The following is a 22176-nucleotide window of genomic DNA, read 5'->3' on the forward strand; positions in this document are numbered from 1 at the left end:
TATGCCCTAACAAGTATGTCGATCGGCTGTCAACACAATCCCTGTCATCTGATAGCATTTCTGCCCCCGTGGTTCACACCGATCAGAATGATGAATAGAGGGAAATATTCAATGTTACTTGCAGAGTGTAGCGAGCATTTAGAAATGCCTTGTCCGCTCCCCTTTTTTAATTCGGGAAATAATCATTACATCATTGTTTCGTTTCACATGGCCATGATGCATAGAAATAACATTGTAGCTAGGCAACCGGGCAACATTTAAGTCAAACATGAAGTCTAAATAGACTGTTTACCTTCTTAATGCACGTTCTTGGGCTTATTGTGCACAATTCATCGTGCATGTTATTGCAAATAAAACATGTTTGTCCTAGAAATCTTTTATCAAAATAAGTTAATAACTCGCCTTTCCTTTTTGGCTCACATGCAAAGCATTCTCCAGCAACTCCACTCCAGCTTTTCCAAAATCCCCACTACTCGCTCGCTCCCTGCTCTTAAGTGAAAGTGAAATTTGCACCGTTACCAATCTACTGTTAAAGTTCAATGTCTGCGTATTTCAAAGTATTTTTTTCTTAATCTCAGTAATATTTTACAAATCTTGTATTTTGTTTGCTTTTAGTCTATTAACGCAGTTTAATTAATTGCATATTTCTGACATGCATTTGAATTTAAGGATTAATGATTTATCATTATTGACCACTAATTGCTTTATTTTTTGTTTATCAGTCTTGGCATTAAAGGGTTACTTCAGTGATTAGCATTAAGTTTTGTATCACAGTCAAATGATCGTGCTTTCTCCCTGTCATATCCCCCTGAGACGAGAGATTTATGCATTTTATGTCTGGAAAAAAGCCTCTGATGATGCAAATATCGTCATTTTGCGTCATCAGATGCTTTTTTGGCCAGAGGCTAGAGACTACAGCCTGAAGTAGGAGCAAGTTCCGCATGTTATCAACCCGCCCATAGGGGTATGATCTCACTCACAGAATGTAAAATGCGCACAGCCGCTTGGGCATTCATAATGGAGTGGTGCGGAGCAAAGCGAGTGTTTTCAATGAATTCCTATGAAAGTTAAGCTTCCAAAGGCATGAACTGAAAATGCGCCAGACTGGACATGACCTGCGAATGACTGTGAGGCTGTGAAAGAATGAAAATGCGGCCGTACTCCTTTTAGTTTTGTATTGAATTAGCACCGATTAGGGGGCGGGTTGCTTGAATTGTGGGTTCATTAGCCTGTCATTCTTAATGAAAACACAACAACAAAACAGTAAAATGACAAACTCCCTTAAATAGTCACTTTTACATTTCGCTTTGAAACCAAATCTTCCGCGATCATCTGGTCTGTCAGCTCTTCGCTCTGTGATAAATGAAATCTGACTCGTGCTGCGACTCTCGTTCGGCTCACACCGTATTGAGCAGACACGTTCAGCTTTTAATTGTAGTGTCTGCTCTCTAACGGAACTAAATTATTTTATTACTATAAAAATGAACACGATGGTGGGGTGGTGCTGCGGTGGGCAAGTGATGTAACCGGTAGGCGTGGCTTGGGAGTGGCCTTGTAGGGCAGCGGAGCAAGTGCATTCTGGGAGTTGTTGTCTTTCATCCATATGAGCCAAAAATACATTTTCTGTCTTTTCTCAGTCTAGAAGGCACCAACTTCTAAAATAATTTCACATTTCTACTACATAAATGACCCAGTTTAAATACACATTCATCTTTCCAGCGGTGAAGGACCCCTTTTAATTTTTTTGCTGTGCATTTTCACGTAAAGTCTTAATTTAATAACGTTGTTAAATGTTAAAACGGTTTTAACATTGCAGATCTCAAAATTAATATCCACTTTTCATTCTGTACATTGTAATGTTTAAAATTATATATATATATAAAAAAAAAAATCCTGTACTTGGACAAAATAGTCTAGAATTTTTATATTGGACACTTATCAATTATCAACCATAACATGAAAATATCCATCGACATCGTTATCAGCCGGAATTTGAATATCAATGCATCCTTGATTGCATTATCGATCCTGGAGCGAGAGACTGCAATTTCGAGAAAAAAAGAGCACTGCTTACGCAACTGCATACAAGTATTTAACCATACATAGAAGAAAGACACATACAGCAAGGGAAGAGTTGAGGGAAGTTGTGGTGCCTAGAAAAGAAGTGTTTTTGACTTTAAGAACGTTTAATCCATGGTGTTTCTCAATAACTCATATCTTCAACCAAACACTGAGCTCCTAACCCTCAAACACTTGCTGATCAACAACGCTGTGTGTACGAGGGCTGTTCAGACTCCGATCAGTAGAAGTAGAGCACAACAAAGCCATTGTCCTCTGTGGGCACAGAAATGAGAGGCAGAGACAGACGGCAACGGAGAGAGAAAGTGACAAGCAGGCTGTGGCACAGCAGAGCTGATTCTGCCATCCGCTCACATCAGGATTCGGCCTGTGTGCCAGCTCTGTGCCAGCTTTTGTGTTGGCCTACATTTGCATAATTCTCACTGAGCCAAGACAAAGCAGTGGAACAGGAAGAACCTTGGTGAGGGTAGGGATGTGTGAAGTCTGAAATAAGGCCTGTTTTGTTGACCGTGAGTGCACTGCATTTGGCTTCAGATTTGTTTTGTTGCTTAGATTTAGTAAGTGCTGGTCTGGCTATGAACTGTTCGGGTAAAATTTTGATACGAGTAAAATACCAGTTATAATTTACTCACCCTATATGTCATTCCAAACCAAGAAAAGAACCATAAAAGCCTGTAATTGCATTACAAAGTGAATAATGACTAAATAAAGGAGTAGTTCACTTTAAAATTAAAATTATCCCATAATTTACTCAACCTCAAGACATCCTAGGTGTATATGACTTTCTGATGAACACAGTGTGAGTTATATCAATAAATATAAATGCCTTTATAATGGCAGTAAATGGGCCCATGAGTTTGAAGCTCAAAAAAGCACATCCATCCATCATAAACGTACTCCACACGGCTCCGGGGGGTTAATAAAGACCTTCTGAAGTGAATCGGAAGTTGAATACGGACGGCGGTCTGGTCGTATTTTTTTAATATAACTCTGATTGTGTCAAATACACCTAGGATTGCCTGAGTGTGAGTAAGTCATGGGGTAATTTTAAAATGAACTAATTCTTGAATTTTTTGTTTCTCACAAACTATATGACTTTACAGAAGTCTTGTATACTACTATGTAGTTTTTTCATATAATACGATGTCGATATTTACCATTAATGGGGAAGGAAATGCTTTCAACATATTTGTTAGACCTTGAGAATGAATGTAAACATGTCAACTTGTTTGTTCACAACAGGGGCGATTCTAGGATTTTCATTTTAGGGGGGCTCAGCCCCCAGTGAGGGTATGGGGGGGAAAATGGTAACACTTTAGTTTAGGGTCCAATTCTCAATATTAACTAGTTGCTTATTAGTATGCATATTAGGATATTGGCTGTTTATTATTACTTATAAAGCAAATATTAATGCCTTATTCTGCATGACCATATTGTACATCCCTTAATCATACAATGTAGGCAGGTTTATAATCAAGGAGATCCTAAATGTGAGGTAGTTAGTGGGGTTCGGGGGCTTGCTTTAGATTTCCATGATCTACATATGTGCATTTTAAGATGTTCTGAATGTCAAAAAATTTGATAACAATAGCTTGAAAACCATGTCAGTGGGCAGATATGACTGATTAAGTTTTTCCATTTTCGTCAGTGAAGAAAGTAAAACATATGTTTAACTGATATGTATATGTTAATTTACTGAAGGCTACCAGGAAAGCTAGGTAACTAAATGTATTAAATTAATTCACACTATGCACACATTCATTACTAATCTTATGCCCAATACAGGATGGAAAAAGCTGAGCTTTTTTATTTACTGAATGCTACAAGTGGAATTATTTTAATTTACAATATGCACACATTCATTACAATTAATCTTATGCCTAATTTGAAGAAAACAGCTTTGTTAATATTTCTTATTTGTTAATTATTATTATAAATGACATTACATAGGCCTATTTCAATTAAAAATTGAAAATCGAAATTAGACAAAAGTTTATTCATTTGCCTGAATATTTTTGTCATTTGTTTAACATTTTTGACTTGAAGCAGCTGTCAAATATGAAATGTTTAGTTTAGCTACTTGCATATCTCGCACTGCTAAAGTGTACATATCTCGTACATGCTGCTAAAATTCGCGTTCAGCCTCAGCAGCTTCTGTGTGAACATAAAGGCCGCCTACTCTGATTTGATTGGTTTTCTCAAATATTTTGACATTGGCGAGCGATGACCGACCAATGAGGCTCAGATCAACGCACACACCTCTGCTTCTGATGTGCGCTCTGCTCGGCGCCGCTGCGGATTGAAGAACACGCTGATTAAAAGACGGGACGAAACTGAAGCCTCCCGCAAGTTTCATATGTTATAAAGGTTAATCACAAATTTTTTAGGGGGGCTGGGCAGAAGTTTAGGGGGAAAACCCCCCTAAAAAGGGACTAGTGACGCCCATGGTTCACAATTAAACTCCACAGAGTAGCTACCTTTTAATTTAGGGCCCCATGGAATCCACTTTATTTTCTCCTAAATTCTGTGTTTTCCATTTTAATTTTATTTGGGGATTCTGTGCTTGATGATTTAATACAAATTTATATACACTTTAACACTTTAATCAAGCTTTTAAAATATAATAAAATGAAAAATAATAATTCATTTACAACAAAACAAAAAATTGCATTTTTATTTTTTGTCGAATATATTGGTTGTATGAAATTCCTTAGAAATAATAATAATAATAATAATAATAATATTATTATTACTTTTTAGGATAGGCTACAGTAGTGATATATTTCTGTCATAATTCCTTGGTTATTTTGACAGTTTGTCATGAAGATCTTTCAGTTTTAGTTTCAGTGTGATATTTTTATTTTTATAAAAAAATTTGCAGGAAAACACAATTACCACAAAGCAATACAAAATATCATAAAATCACTAAAGAACTGAGCACAACTCTGTAGAAAGGAAATTTGAAGTGCTTGTGAAGTAACTCTCAAAGCAACTCTGGAGATGAAGTTCATGTGGTCATATCTGTATCTATCGAGACAGCAGACGTTGAAAACACTCTGAACGCTGCGTGTGTGTGTGAGTGTGTGAATGAACGGGCGGTTTCGTCTGATACACAAAGAGACGCGCAGAAATCACTTTTTAGAGACATGCACTGACTGGCTGTTGCCACGTTTATTTCTGATGTATGATAGGTTGTTAGATTAATCCATATCGAGTAAAAATATCCAGAGCTTATCGTTATCTCAAAATTATATTGTTTATCGCCCAGCCGTACTACTATATAATATTGTATTTAAATACTGATATATGTGTGTGTGAATGTATACGTGCAAATCTGTCTGTCTGTCCTTCTATCTATCTTTATATTCATAAGTAGTGCCATTTTTATTATTTTATTATCGAATGTTTTCAAACAGATTGCAGTTGTATTTGATGGTGCAGAAAATTGCACACTTTACCTTTTTTAAATATCAAAATATTAACAAAGAATCTATGTAAACTACTTGAATTAAAGCTGCTGTCCATAACTTTTTTTGTGTTCAAGATTGACAAAAATTATATAATGGGAATGTACAACATGAATCATAATGGTACACTTATAATAAGTGTTTATATTGGGACTATTTCAGACCGGTCAGGTAGGAACCGCTGCGGAGGAGCACAGTCCCTGCGTGACTCGCCATAGACATAAACAGAGAGAAGTAGCTCCGGCTGCAAATGTTCTTCCGCAAGACGCATGCAGTTCTGTTTATTAACCGCTATAGCACAAAAAGTTACGGACTGCAGCTTTTAAACATTTTATTTATTTGTTTGTTTATTTGCTGAAGGAGCCCTATACAATTCATTATATTTTAATACTATATTTTATGTTCAAATTTAATATAATTTTTGAACAGTTTTGTTTGAAGGTAGTTGTGTTTATTGATTTGTTTAAATTGTAATATCAAACAGATGTGCAAAAAAACTGCAAACTTAATTTTTTTTATATAAATATTAACAAAGAATCTAACTTGCATAAATCATTTTAAATAAACATTAAGATTATTAATTCAAGTAATTAAGCATACAAGTTATTATTCAAGCAATTGTTGCTGTCAGTAATAACATAAAGAACAAGGAAGCTATTTACAAGTAAAAGAATAATATTACTGACACACAGCAACAGGTTAATTGTGTTAGCTTGTGCACATATATTTTGTTCCTATTGTTCCTTTTTTTAATGACACTTAACCTAGACTAACTGTTTATGCTCATCATACCTCATTTGGTGGGCATTTTTGACCAATAAGTGGAATTTAATGTTTATTCAAGCAGACATTACTGTGAGTTGTTTTGTGGACTTGTTCTCCCATGTCTTACATAACTCTTGCTTCTTCCTCCAATGGGGGCTGTGATCTCGAATCGGACGTGCTTGTCCCTCTTTCACAGAAAACCACACTCTCTGTTCCTCTTTTCTTTTTCTGGCACATGTCCTGCGAGCCGTTCCTGAGCGCTGACTCAGAATCCCTGGCTGCATTGCAGGAGATAAATGAAGACTATTGATTTCTGAGCAACACGCATCACTGGCCTGTTATCACTTGTTATCATTCTATTACATGCCTGCAGTATTGTCAAATCCTTTTCCTTTATGTAAGCCATAATGACAAGCTTGATGAAGAACCATAGACACAAAACCGTCACACAAAAGCTGACAGGATCTATTTTTTTTTGTATTGTATAGTTTTTTTCATAAAATACACGCTCCACTTACTTAACTCCCATATGAACAAATAAGTAATTGCACTGCTTTGAGTTTAACAAACCTTACAAATAAAAAACGGTTGTAACACAGAAACAGTTCTTGACTCATTTTGAGTCTGACACAAATAACGTGAGCAAGTGAGTCAATTCTGTTCATGATTCAAAATGTAGACTCCTGTAGTCAATTCAGTCTAATTTACAATGCGGTTTGACTGTTTCAGAGATTACTTTATTTGTCAGCTATTTCTTTCTTTTTTTACTATTCGTTTTTTTATTTTTATTCAATTAAATTCTTTCATTTCATCAATACAATAAAATACAATACTTAAATTAAATTATTATTACATTGTTTTTATTATATTTATTATATTATTAATTACAATCAATTATTTAGTGTACTTTACTATTAAAAAAAATACAATAACATTTATTATTATATTAAATTAATGTACCATTTATTTATTACCATAGCAGGTGTAGGAAACTGTTTTGAAAACCATTTTCTATTGTTTCAATTTCTTAAGTTTCTCCCTTTTTGTTCTTGAGTAAATCATTTAATGGTTGCCATCCTTTTTCTGTAGGTCGATTCCGTCAAACAGAAGTACTGGCTACGGTGGCAAACGTTTTCACAGAGATCTACTCCCACGTGTCCGGAAGACCCATGGAGAAAATCGGCAATGGCGACATAGAGGTTAAAGCACCTTCTCCATTAAAAAGGAATAATTCCGCTCTGAATGTGGCCAAAATTCTAAAACGGAACCTTACGAGACAGAACCTGATGGCCTTGGGCCCGGAAGGAGCAGCCAAACAGCCTTCATCTGATGCTGACAACGCAGAGAGTGTGAACTCTGACGCACGGGACGGGCTGACTGATACCGAGCACAAGCCACAGCAGAAAGTCTTTAGGAAAAAAGATTCATCTCTGGCCACGGTGACCGAGGAGGCCCAGCAAAGTATCTCAGAGGCCTCACTCAACGGAGACATCCCAGAACCTCTGGCCAAGGACTCTACATTAACGAATGGTGACCACTCTACTTCCTCACCAGCTCTGGACAAAGACGCACCACTTTCCCCGGTCCTGGTGAGCATCAGTCGGGCGTCTGACGAGAATGAGCTCACGACAGAGTCAGAACTCAAGGAGCATGAACGCCAGGACACCATCACTTCCACCCCAGATAAAGAACCATCCAACCTGCTGCCCAACCCACACATAGCCCACCTGCTCAGCCAGCCCAGAGACTCCTTCGAAATGGAGGAGGTACAGTTCCCTCTCGCTTCCACTTTACCAAAACAATCCTCCCTGCTTTCCCTTGTCCAGTTCTCACGCTGACAATCATCTCCAAGCTTCTCCTAAAGTTTTTTTTTTTGTGTGCGTTTTGTTGTAAAAACAGAAGAGGGTCATGACATTTCAAGCTAAAAATAAGTAGGGAACATGGAGGGCCTGGAGGATGTTCTGGGGATTATGGTTTTGCCTTTGATTATGTTGGAGCATGATACTAATTCCTAATAGCAGAAAATGTTCACCAGTGATGCTTATGGTTGGGAATCGAAAATCGATTCCAATTCTAGAATTGGATGCTTGAGGTCAGGAATCGGATACTTGTTATAAAATTGATATTTCGATTCCTCTTATCGATTCCTTTTGTGTGCATTTTAATATGACTTTCAAGCGCAAGAAGACACAAGTTTTCTGTGTTGCGCACACATCCAAAGCACGTGCACAGAAAGCCGCCTCTCATACAGTAGAATTCTCTTCTGCGTCTTTTTGCACTTGAACCGAGAAATACACCCAAAAATATGTCAAAATATTCTCGTAAACACAGTTGGTTATGTCTTAAGTGAATGTTAACAGTTGACAAAGAAAACACGTGTAACTGTATATTGGATCCGTGCTGCTCTTAAAGTGACGGCAGCCTAATATTCCTGCTGACATCTCTTTAAACAAGACCAATAACTGAATAACTTTTTGACTGAATAACTTTTGTAACTATATTTGTAATGTATATTTTATTTATAAAGTGCAGTGTTATTTTACATTTGATTTGCAGTTTCTGTACCTGAATAGTACCTGAAAATCTTTAAAAAAAACTTTATTTTGCATGCTTGAAAAGTTGATTGTTGAAGCGTTTCTCAACTTAAAGGGATATTTCACCTAAAATGGAAAATTCTGTCTTCATTTACTGACCCTCATGTCATTCCAAACCTGTATGACTTTCTTCTTTGAAACACAAATGATAGTAGTTTGAAAAATGTCATTAGGTCCAATGTTGTTTGGAAGCCAGCGTTGTAAGTCTTACAGGTTTGAACCAACATGAGGGTGAGTAAATGATGAAAGAATAGTCTCTTATTGCTCTGTTTGTTTGAGCATCCCGACACGGCATGATATAGCAACAGTGGCTTGACCAATTGTGTGAGTTTGGGGTGTGACTATCTGTCAAAACCACCCAGTACTTTTAGCAGGTCTTTTTAAACGCTGGCCCTTGGTCATACCACATTTTCTAACAGTGGCTCATGAGCAGCATCATTTGAGTCCTGCTGTGTTGTAATCTGTCAAAATGGTCTATTTCTTTGCAGTTGCAGAGTAATGAGGATGAAGCTCTTCCTGGTCCTGGCGGCATGTCTCGAGATGGCAGCGGTGAGTGTGGACTGGCTGTGGTTATCAGTCATGCTACCAGGAAACTGAATTTGTATGCGTGTCAAAGGCTATATGCAATTTTGAAGCATTCAAAACAGTTAGTTACTTTTTGCAATGGTAATGTTTGCAACATGGCAATCTGTAAGATTTAGATTGCTGCCATAGGCAAAACATTTGAATTAAGATAACATTGCTTTCAGTCTCATTCTGGCTAAAAACGCAATGCCCGTGTGATCATATCGGGTTGTCTTTCCCTAGAAGAAAACAAGAAAAAATTCTTATTAAAACACTCAGCGTAACTGTTTTTTGTTATATCATGCTATCCTATAGTCCAGCCCTAAGGAGCCCGTCTTTGAGTTACAGCATGGAGCAAGTCTGCCCTCATGTGGTAGAATTTAATACATTTTCACTATTCATATATTTAGAAGAATGTTCTGGAAAGTACATTTTGATATACATAAAATAGTTTGAGTCATAATTTAAGCAACATTGTTACGAAAGCTTAACTTGTATTGAAACATAGTTTTAAGTGAATGTCTTAAAATTGTGAATGCCCAAACTTGTTAGTATTAGTGAAAAAGTGATAGGAAAACATACAAATATGTGGCAATAATTTACAGTATTCACCACACTGAACTTAAATAATGAGATCTAAGCATTAAAACTCATAAGCATGAATGACTTTAAATTTGTGTGTTCTACTGCTGGGGAAATTAGTCATTCGCTCAGTTTTGGTGCTCATGTTGTGTCTCCTACAGAGCGGTTATTGAGGACTGTCAGCCAGCAGTCTGACAGCAGTGGGTTTGCAGAGGACCCATCCACAGACGGTTCGGGTAATCACCTGAAGGTACGCGAGCGTGGGCATAACCATCTGGGCTCTCAATAATCTATGAATATAAATAGTGTAATCCTCCTCGGACCCATGTTTATCAGACCCATGTTTATGTGAATTTAGTTTAAACTCTCTCTCTCTCTCTCTACATACATTTTATTTATATATATATATATATATATATATTAGGGATGGGCGATATCTTATCGTTTGCGATATACCGGTAAAAATTCTCCCCACGATAAGAATTTGACTTCCCGCGATAATAACGATAAAGCCTAGTTGATAGCGCGACCCATCCGCACCGTGCCAACGCTGGCCGTCTCTTGATGCTTAAAGCGGTTACTTTATGGTGGCTGCGTTCGTCAATTTGTATAGCTGAACGGGGGTTGGAGAGAGAATTTTCTTGTGGTGCCCCCGCACCACTCGGTGCCCTAAGTGCCGCGCAATGGGAGCGGCGGCACTGAATCCGCATCTCACGTGCAGAGCGAAAACAACTATGGCGGAAGAGTTCATAACTAAACGAGGGGCTACCTGAGGGCAATCTGAACCTGTACATACAGATGTATTTTCACTCGCTGAGCACTTGGACTGAGCGCTTAAGAGATTCTGTCTCAATCGATCGGTAAAGCACACTATTTCAGTTCATCTCAATGAATGCGCAGTGCATTTGACGCACAGTAAACACTAGTGTGAGGCGCGCGACTGAGAGCGCTCAGTGTTTCACACACACTCAAAGAGAGAGCGAGAGAGTCTTATACCACACAGAATTGACGTGCTACATGTAAACAATATCCTTTGTTGTATTTTCCTGTAAAATAATAGCGTTTATTTGGAATTATTCAGCCTTTCGTGAACAGGAAGAAACGAATGCACAAACGGGAATCTCATTGGCTGGCGTGTGCACCTATTACGGTGCCTGTTTTGATTTCAGCAAATCGGTTAGAATGAGCGCTGACAACGTGATTAATATTCATGAACTCAGAAGCTCAATATTCCTTAGTGCAGTTTATTTTTATTAGTAGAAGAATTCGTGGTATTATTATCTTATCAACTCAAATTACTGAAGTTCTATCATTAAATCATTATTTTCAACTTTTTTGTAATCTGAAGACATTTTTGGGATAATTACTTTTGCGGTTTCTGCTATTTTTACCACTTTTTGCACCATGTATGAATAAATACAGAATCGGTTTACATGTAAAACTTGTCATTGATTTTAATTATTATTGTTTGTATGGTCTGATGTTTTTCAGCACAGTTGCACTATTTAAACATTACCTGCACCTTTACAGAAGACAATTATATCTGCAACTTTTCCATTTCTGAAAAGGCTGGTGTGAAATTTGACATAAAAAAAAATTAATGAATTATTTATTTATTTATTTATTTATTTATATATATATATATATATATATATATATATATATATATATATATATATATATATATATATATATATATATATATATATATATATATATATATATATATATATATATATATATATATATATTAATATATATATATTTATTTATTATTTTTTTTTAATGTATTATAGGAGCCTATTTGATGACATGTACGTTTTACTTTAGATCATTGTTTGTTTTTCTGAAACTCGCAAGAATGCATGCAGCTTTCACTTGTATCCAAAAACATGGGGAATGATACTACATTTATCGTCATTGATATCGTTATCGCAATAAATACTAGAAAATATCGGGATAAATTTTTAAGTCCATATCGCCCATCCCTAATATATATATATATATATATATGTATATGTATATGTATATGTATGTATATGTATGTATATGTATATGTATATATGTATGTGTATATATATATATATGTATGTATGTATATATATATATATATGTGTGTGTGTGTGTGTGTGTGTGTGTGTGTGTGTGTGTGTGTATGTATGTATGTATGTATGTATGTATGTGTATATATATATATATATGTGTGTGTATATGTATATGTATATGTGTGTGTACTATGTAAGTATTTTATAAAAAAACAAATTATTTTAATTGTAACAAAAGCCACAATCACAATTCAAACAAAGATGTTACACACATGTAGCATGAGTAGTTGTTTTCTTAAATTAGATTGTATAATTTAAAGCAAAAGCAGAATGGTCTGACTTTAGCTTTGTGAAATGATGCTACATTAAACATGCCTGCACAAAACAAACAGCAGATGTACTAGATGAAAATGCAAGTTCACTCTCTGATAGTAGGTGGCGCTTTTGTGGCAGCAGCGATATAGCATTTCTTTGTTCACTGCTGTACACAAATCAGCTTATAAACAGTTTTAACAGGCATTAAACAGAGGTAGAAGAAAAGAAAATGCCATCTGAAGACAGCTCCCTTCAGAGATGCATTCATATAAACCCCTTCCCTCAATTCAATATTTATATTTTTCTTTCAATATTTCGAGCATCGCAAACAGCGAGTTTGTTGTGCCTGTACAGTATTTTCTCTGCTAGTGTGTCTGTTCTCCTCTTTGCATCAGTCTTCAGTGTGTCCCATCTCTAGCCTGTGTCAATGTCCTGTTTACAGATGTAATATTTCCACACAAATTACATTTTGGGAAATGATTGCAATAAATTTTGTGTACAAGTCCCGAACAGCGATTGGCCACAATAAATCAAACAAACAAAACATTTTGAGGGCTTTTTTAGTAGAGATGCACTGGCCATCCAGCCATCAATCGGAACCGGACAGTTTTTGCTTCAAACACACATTTGGCTTCCGGTTCGGTTTCCTTTTCAACCAGTGTATCTCTACTGAAAAGCCCTCTAAATCTTGAAAATTTCCTCTTTTAGATGCACCAGAACTTAAAATTGTGCCATGTGCGTTCTCGGGGTAATTCACAAAACATAAATGAGGACAAAAATGATTTGCTGAGTCCCAGGAGTTTAAAGGCTATAAAACTACAAAGTGACTGACTTTCAACATCAATTCTCCCAAGAGCCAGTCCTTCATTGAATAATGGATGTGAAACTTCTCTCTTTTATCAGGTACAAGAAAGCTCAGACAGCTGTGACAGTGAAACAACAGTGACATCGCATGCAGGAGAAGTCAGCACGCCAGTAGCATTGGAGTACCCCAACTTTGAGAGATTGCTGGGCGAGGAAGCCCATTCTCTTCCCAGAGGCACATCTAGCCAGAGTGGAGCCAACCAAGAAGTCCCTGAGATCACCAGCCTCCAGATTCCCAATCCAAACTCTGACAATATTAGCACCAATGGACCACTCCTTTCTCCCGACTCTGATAGGGCTTCCGTAGTCGAGTCTGGTTTCAACACTGTGCAAGAACCCACCACAGACTCTCCAGAAGTGGATTTGAGCGTGATTGCAGATCCTACAACAGATTCCATCTCGGATGTAACCCATGAGGGCAGCATATACCAGCCTGGTCTGGGCATGGGTCCAGACTCTCAGAAAGATCTACATTCATCCTCTGGACCAGAGTCTTTGGATCTTGAGCAATGCCACCCTACGGCTCAAAGGAGGCTGATGGCCCTCCACACAGCCCATCAAATGTCATCCTCAATGGACGAGGAACGTCCTGGCCGAGTATGGGTGAGGGACAAGGACTTGCTGAGGGATAGTTTGGAAAGGAATTCTTTAAGGAGGTCCAGCTCCCTCCCAACGTCCTCGCTCAGCCCGACTCGAGTGGTCACCTCCATGCGCATCCAACTCGGAAAGGGTTCGGTCAAGCACTGTACCCCACCCTCGTACACATACCGCTACGACGAGGAGAATCGCAGTGACCGGGAAGAAGTGGATTCCATCATGGAAGAAGACCAAGTTGATCATGATAATATGCTTTTGAATTCTGCTCCAGCAGATAGATCAAAGACGGATAGGGGAACACCACCACCACCACCACACCATCTCAATATACCTCAACATCTGACTCGCTCTTCCAGCTCGCTTTATAGCGTCCCTGCCGACTGGCCCCCGAGGCCCCTGGGTGAAGGTCCAAACTGGAGCACATGTAGCGTCCCAAACCTTTCTCATTATGCAGGTCCAGCCCACCCTCTTCCTCATCAACCTCCTCCTCATGGGTCCTTCTACTCTCCACAACACGGAGTGGCCTACAACTTCTCATACCCTACCAGACTTCCCAACCATACTCCCTTCCCACAACCGCAGAGCTCACCTTGTCCTCAGCCACTTCAGAACAATACATTTATTCCACCACAGGGGGCGCCCTTTGCACCCCAGCACAACATATATTATGCGCATCCGCAAAGCACACCATACAACCCATTCTGTTCACCGTATAACGGTTCTCAGGGAGCTCCCTACGGCCCCTCATTGAACATCCACGGCAGCCCGTACCAAACTCACGTCCCTCTCGCGCAGTCCCACAATGCCCCCTACACTTTGGGATACAACAATTCCCCACATCCCCATGGTGCCCCCTACAGTCATCCATATTATCCTTCTCCCCCCGTCCCTTTCTCTTTTGGAACTCCTCCGGCACCCACCCCTGCGATAGGCAGCACTGAGATGCAGCTCAGGAGGGTCCTCCATGACATTCGTGGGACAATGCAGAACCTTGGTCAGGTGAGAACTGCCAAAATTCTTTGTATACGTGTGTATTACATGACCTGCCATGAATTTATGATTTTATATCCGAATGCTCTTAACGTATGGTAAACCTGATTATTAAGAAGGCTATGCCTGACAAGGACATATTAGTAATTGTTTGTGACTAAGGCAGAGGTATACACTGTTTGATTGTAGAAATAGTAGGTTTTGCTTTAAAACAGTAGATATATATGCATGGGCTGGACTTGATGGTGATTAGGAAATATCAAATAATGTGAAAAAACTGAATGGGATGTGTCCCAAACAAGTCTAGATGAGAGAGAACATCTTATTAATGAGTGATTCTAGGCACAAGTTGGAGTTTAGTTGTTTATAATTTCTAGAGGCCTCTGTGTGAAGATGTATGTGTGTGTTGTGAATGTACTGTATGAAGCCTATATGACCTGTGATTGTGTTATATGACCTGTAAAAGTGTTTTGTTTAACCCAAAGTTTTATATACATCTACATAAAGTGGAACAAGGAAGTGTGTTCCGGTTTCTTACGAATCCCACCCTAAATGCAAATAATCAGCCGAGTCAGCATGTTGCATTATCCTGGGCTCAGTTTATACATGATCCTGCGTGACTCATAAGTCATAACTGATCTGTGGTTTTGTTGGCAGAGCTCATCTGTGCATGGAGGGGACACACCCATTGACAGGATCAGTACACCACACTCTGTCCAACTGCTTTATGAGGTACATCATTTCCCAAAGAGGAAGCAGTCACATGCTAGTTAATTTTCATAACCCTGAGTTGCATCAGTCGAAGCCTGTTATGAAATTGAGAGGATCCTAGCTTGTGCAATAGTTTTTGGGTAGTCTTTAGCCCATTTTTTATGTCCCTACCAACTTGATGTCGCTGCAGGAGCTCCAGATGCGGCGCAGGAGTCTGAACGTCTTCCGGACTCAAATGATGGATCTGGAATTGGCTCTCATGAGTCAACAGTCTATGGTCTACCAGCATCTTAGTCCAGATGAGAGGTGAGGAACAAAATTATAAGCCACAAAGGGTGAAGGGCTTCGCCCTCTGGTTCTTTTTGCCCAAATCTCACACTGAAATGTTCTGGTCTAGAAAGCCAGAAAAAAACTGCTCTTTTTTTTTTTTTTATACCAGGGTTTTTTTTAAACTGGGGCCAGGGGGCCTAAGGGAGTCTGTAATCTATATTACAAAATGTTTCTTGTCAGTCTGAATGGCTGTACAAATTTACAGAGAGAACCTAAAATGTAAATAAATCATACATGCTATAACGATTTATCAGCATATTAGTATGATTTCTGAAGGACATGTGAGCCTGAATACTAGAGTAAGCCTACTTGCTGCTGAAAATTCAGCTTTGCCATCACAGGGCAAAATTACATTTTAAAATTTATTAAAATAGAAAAGTTATTTTAAACTGTAATATTTCACATTTCTGTTCTTACAATATTATGTTCATTTTCTGTAACACTATAGGCTACAATTTGACTGAGAGAAAAGGTGGATGTAGCAAATAAAAAACAAACGCAAATATGAAAACAAATCATACATACTAATGATTTATCACTATTGAAAAATAAATAAAGACCATCAGAACAGCATTGGCCAATGGTTTTCTGTATCGACCACAAATTAATATGATCGCTGCACCTCTACTAGCAATTTCCCAAGTATTTACTAACTGTCTGCAGAACTGATAAAAAATGAATTGTGAAAAACTTGAACATGTGATGTTACAGGCGGGAGGCGGAACAACTCCAAACACTGCGGACTGCAGTCAGGCAGGAGCTGCATGACCTGGAGTTGCAGCTGAAAGATCGCCTGCTCTCTCTGAATGAAGAAATGCGCAGCAGCTCCCAGCAGAGCTTCTACCGCCACCACATGGTCAGTGGATGCAACTGCAACTGCCTCATAATAAATGATAAATTATGCTGTAATAGCTTAGCTTAAACCTATTCTGCTTTAAATGTTTTGCCTAAAGAATGTTCCTGTTAGCGGTTAATAAAATAAAACATGCATTTCTCATTGTTATTATAACTTCTTAGGATTGGAAGTATGCTACTCTAAGGGTGCGTCTCAATCAGCTCCCTAGTTCAGAAGTCAGGACACTGATTAGGGAATCAGCCCATTGACTTATGTCATGATCAGTGCCCTGACTACTGAACTAGGGAGCTGGTTGAGACGCACCCTCAGTAATGTCTAAGACTTTGGCGTAAAATCACAAAAAGTGCTTGAAATACTGACGGATCACTTCCTGTATTCCTCAGTTGTAAGTCACTTTGGGTAGTTAAAAGCGTCTGCTAAATGAATAAATGTAATTGCAGAATAAGTCTAAATGGGAATTCTAACCTGATATATTTAGAGCAGCCATAAACAAACATTACATTGTTAATAAGTAATAATTTATAACATTGAGTTGATTTTCAGCAAAATAACTATTACATACCGTCCGTTACTGTGATTTAAAATGACTAAAATGTGGAACCTTTTTATGTATGCTACTGTTCAAAAGTTTGGGGTCTGTAAGATTTATTATTAATATTATTATTATTGTTATTATTATTATTATTATAACCTCAGCAAGGATGTATTAAATTGATCAACGTTGATAGTAAAGGCATTTATAATGGGAAGGATTTTTTTCTCAAATAAATGCTGTTTTTCTTTTGTTTTTTTACTTTCTATTCATCAAAGAATCCTAAAAGCCAAACATAACCCAGTTTCCTCAAAAGATATTAAGCAGCACAACTGTTTTCAACATTGATAATAATTGGAAATGTTTCATGAAAACCAAATCAGCATATTAGAATGATTTCTGGAGGATCATGTGACACTGAAGACTCCAGTAATGATGCTGAAAATTCAGCTTTGCATCACAGGAATAAATTACATTTTAAAATATATTCAAATAGAAAACCGTTATTTCACAGTTAAAAGTAAATATTTCACAATATTAGTGTTTGTACTGTACTTGTGATCAAATAAATGCTTCTTTCAAAAGCATTAAAAAAAATCTTTGAATGCAAGTGCATGTTGATTTTTTTTAAATTATTTTTTTGGACCCTTTAGTAAAACATATGTGTGTCTCACAGGGCATGCAGAGAGGTCAAAGCATGGAAAGCCTGTCTAACTCTTCAGCACTGCGGGCCATGGAGCCGGTGAGTGGCTTATTCTCATGTTTCAGGGTCCTGTATCAGATATCATCTGCATGGCTTATTCTACTCTCGGTTTCCTCTTACCCTTTATATATTCTTGTATGTGAATGTAAAGGTGACGGACCTCCTGAAGGAGCAATTGTATCTTCAATCTGAGCTGGGATATGAGGCTGCCACACCCAGTTCAGGCCGCTCATCGAGAGCATCCAGCCCTGGCAGATTCAACCGAACACTCGAGTCTTGCTCTCCTTCACTGCAAAGAGGCAGTGTTTACCGAGCCACCCTCAACCTCACACCCTCTGTCCCTCCACGGCCCGGAATGGAGGCTCCTCGGCCTGTGTCCCCAGAAAGAATGGAGCCGAACCTGACACCTACTTCTTTGGAGTTCAGCAGAGATGAGGACGAGTCGTCACTGGATGGTCGCAGGAGCGGGACGACGGAGGACTGCAGTCACACCGAGTGGAGGGGTAGAAGTAGAAGTAGAGGGAATGGTGACCTGCAACATCTTATACAGGAGGTGAGCAGTGTTAATTTTGACAGCAAATTTTGATTTAGTTTTAGTCATAGTCTTTTGACTAAAATGCCATTTAGTTTTAGTCATATTTTAGTCACCTGAATTGTTCTTAGTTTTAGTCGACTAAATCTACTGTAGATTTAGTCTCCTAAAATCTAATGAGTTTAGTTAAATTGTAATACAATTCAAGCTCCATTTAATTTTGACATCATTTTGTTTTTGACATTAAAGGGTTAGTTCACCCAAAAATGAAAATTCTGTCATTAATTACTTACCCTCATGTCCCGTCAGACCTCCGTTCATCTTCGGAACAGAAATTAAGATATTTTTAGTTGAAATCTGATGCCTCTGAAAGTCTTCCAATGGCTCAATGGCACTCTACACTCTCAAGACCCTTAAAAGGTACTAAAGACGTCGTTACAAAGTCCATCTCACTACAGTGGTTCTAAAATCACTTTATGAATCGGCGACAATAGTTTTTGTGCGCAAAAAAACCCTAAATAACGACTTACAGAGTCGTAGAGTACCATTGAGCCAATGGAGGACTTTCAGAGGCATCAGATTTCAACTAAAATATCTTAATTTCTGTTCCGAAGATGAACGGAGGTCTGACGGGTGTCGAACGACATGAGGGTAAGTAATTAATGACAGAATTTAAATTTTTGGGTGAACTAACCCTTTAGACATACACATAAGAGAGCTCAATTCACTTTTTTGTTTGTTTTTTTAAAAACATCTATAAAGTTTTTATAACTTTATTTCTTTTAGTTAGTAGGCCATATCAGGTAAAGCTAAAGCTTCAAATAAGTTTGTTTATTTATTTATTTATTTTTAATTTCAGTTAACATTTATTTGATTTCAAGTAACGATTTTTTTTAAATGGTTTTAGTTAACTATTATAACCCTGATACTTTATTGAATATGTGTCAAATACTGGTCTTTCCTCCTGACTAAGAATTAAATGGGAATTAAATGAAATAGTTTATTGTGTAACCAAATATGAATATACTGTATAATGAGTGCCTTTTAAATTATAAACAAGCTTGAAATACACCGGGACTCTTATTTTGAAATGTCTGCTGCGCCTCTGTTGCAGTTGCAGCTGCTCATTCAAGTTCAGGAGATAAAATATGCATTGTTACAACCGTCTAAAACATATTACTATATAATCATCATAAAGGAAACATTGTCATTATTCATCAGCATTAGTTCATAAACAATTGCGTGGCATAAATGTGCGCTATTCATTGATTGTGAGCCGCTCTGGAGCGCTGGATTGGGGATGCGTGAGCCTGGAGAAGCACAACAGCGCCGTGTTCTCCAGCGGTTAGATCAGCACGTTCGAATCAAATGTGCGCATCTGTTACACAGGACATCAGTTCTGACCCGATCTCTTCCCTAATCGTCCCTCCCTAACATTTGTCTCGTTTTTATTTGTTGACGAAAATTACAGTAAGTTTTCGTCATAGTTTTAGTCATCGAACACTAGTTTTTATTTAGTTATCGTCTCGTTTTCGTCAGTGAAATAGGTCGTTGACGAAAATTATGACAAATTATTTGTTAACAAAATTAACACTGGAGGGGAGAGAACTTATATATTTAAAGGGGGCCTGTTATGCCCTTTTACAAGATGTAATGTAATATCGGTAAATCTCAGGTGTCCACTGAATGTGTCTGTGAAGTTTCAGCTCAAAATACTCCATGGACCATTTATTATACCATGTTGTAAATGCCCATTTTTGAGTGGAAGTAAAAACATGCTGTTTCCGTGTGTGTATCTTTAAATGCAAATGAGCTGCAGCTCCCCACTCTGCTTTCCGGAAGAGGGTGGAGCCTTACAGTTCGTGCCTTGGTCCGGATACTGTTTGGTTTTGATTATCATCTCTATCGTGACCACGCTCGTGTGTCATTTCAGTTCTTAGTCATCATGAAAGTTTTTATTTGCATGCCTTTTAAAGCCACATCAGTCTAACTTCTGATATATGGTTTTCTGAACGCACGCATCCGAAGCACATGCACAGAGTATTAAACTGAGTTCTCTTTCACGTCTTATTGCACTTAAACTGTCAAATACACTCAAGGCTATGTCAAAAACAAACAAAGTTCACAAACACAGTCGGTTTTGTCTGTAAATGTACACAGTAGGGATAGAAAAATCACATGAATACAGATATGTGTATTAAAGTAAAAGCAGTGCCTACAGCTGTGTATGCTATTAATGTGAACCAAAAGAAAAACAGAAAAGCATTCGCTGCTCTTGATTGAATAACTTTAGTTAATAAATTTGAATACATTTTAGTTGTTTAGTTGAATAAATTTAGTCGTTTTAATAAGAATACATTTCTTACTTGAATGCTGCTGTTAAATGCTCTGGCGAGGAAATAAACATGGCGGACTGTGTACAGCTCACTCGGCGGAGATGCTAGCTAATAGGTCAGATTCTGTGCCCGTCGTGGGCGGGGCCTGTTCCCATGTGACGTTACACTGGATCACATTCCTGAATGGCTCATTTTGAGACACTGTTTGACATTTATGGGAAAAATAACGATCAATAAAAGTGAATTTTGCATAATAATTCCCCTTTAACCCAATGAGCGGACTGATTTACAGCATTGTCAATGGCCACTATTTAAGGGATAATGTACACATAAAGTCAAATCAACCCTGACAGGATGATCAGGACTCTGAAGGGGTTCATTTTTTGATGTACATTATCCCGCTTATTGCATGGCTGCCTGCCACATATGTAAATAATTAGACATGAAATTGATTTGAGTTCAAATATTTTATTAGCTCATTAAACGCAAAGCTTCCATAAAGAAAAACTGTTCCTATCAAGCAACTTTAAGCCAGGGTTATTATAGTTAACTGAAACTAAAACTAAAACCGTAAAAAAGATTAGTGTTGCTTCACTGTAAAAGGTGTTGTGCTATTTACTTTAAAACAATTATGGTAACAATATTACACATAATATTTTTGAGTAGTATTTAAGGCTTGTTTTTAATGGAATCCACCTGAATAAATCATGTACAATTTCCTTAATTATTTAGTCTATGAAACAATTAATTTAGTGAAATATGCTTATTTATTTTAAGTTGACTTTAAAAAAAGGGTATAAATTAGAGTGAATGGAAATGACCTGTTTATATTTGACTGTATGCTAGCACAGCACAAGTAGAAACAAACTTGTTACTGCACTGGCATTAGCAAAGTTATGGCTCATTGAACATAGCATAATGATATATAATATTAGTATACATGCAGTTATCCACAGCCTTACCATAAGCTCTACTCTTCTGCACAAAATGGTAACGGTCAAAACTTCAACATAAAGAAACTCTTTCAAATGTCAAACATAACTGAACATTAAACATTAGCAGATGTTTCCCTTCACTCAAAACGCATAAAATAACACTTAATTTCAATATTAGCTCTCCATTTCCAGCTATATTCAAAGCATGCTGGGAACTGACAATGGTGTCTCTAAATAAAACTGCACAATTGAGCTAAGTCTCTTAAAATAAAAAGGTAGCCTTTTCTCCCTTAATTTTATCAGCTTAATCGGTTCCTCAATTCAAGCCTCAAAATTGTTTACATTTCCTTTAAAAAAAATTGGAAAATGTATCTCTTGG

The 22176-nt window shown here is 37.6% G+C and overlaps 1 protein-coding gene across 3 annotated transcripts in view; it reads left to right on the top strand.

Annotated features, from left to right (window-relative positions):
- Nucleotides 1–22176, top strand: part of itprid2 (ITPR interacting domain containing 2) — a 60974-nt gene that overhangs the window by 34740 nt on the left and 4058 nt on the right. For all 3 annotated transcript variants that reach the window (XM_079821877.1, XM_079821878.1, XM_079821879.1), the window contains 10 exons: nucleotides 1–13; nucleotides 7401–8077; nucleotides 9394–9454; nucleotides 10213–10301; nucleotides 13315–14871; nucleotides 15520–15594; nucleotides 15764–15879; nucleotides 16615–16759; nucleotides 17968–18033; nucleotides 18146–18547. The exon at nucleotides 1–13 is cut by the window's left edge and continues 196 nt beyond it. In XM_079821877.1, coding sequence (XP_079678003.1) covers nucleotides 1–13; nucleotides 7401–8077; nucleotides 9394–9454; nucleotides 10213–10301; nucleotides 13315–14871; nucleotides 15520–15594; nucleotides 15764–15879; nucleotides 16615–16759; nucleotides 17968–18033; nucleotides 18146–18547 — 3201 coding nt within the window. The remainder of the gene's footprint in view (nucleotides 14–7400; nucleotides 8078–9393; nucleotides 9455–10212; nucleotides 10302–13314; nucleotides 14872–15519; nucleotides 15595–15763; nucleotides 15880–16614; nucleotides 16760–17967; nucleotides 18034–18145; nucleotides 18548–22176) is intronic.

The sequence above is a fragment of the Gobio gobio genome (genome assembly GCF_949357685.1).
Source record: "Gobio gobio genome assembly, chromosome: 7".
Classification (NCBI taxonomy): domain Eukaryota; kingdom Metazoa; phylum Chordata; class Actinopteri; order Cypriniformes; family Gobionidae; genus Gobio; species Gobio gobio.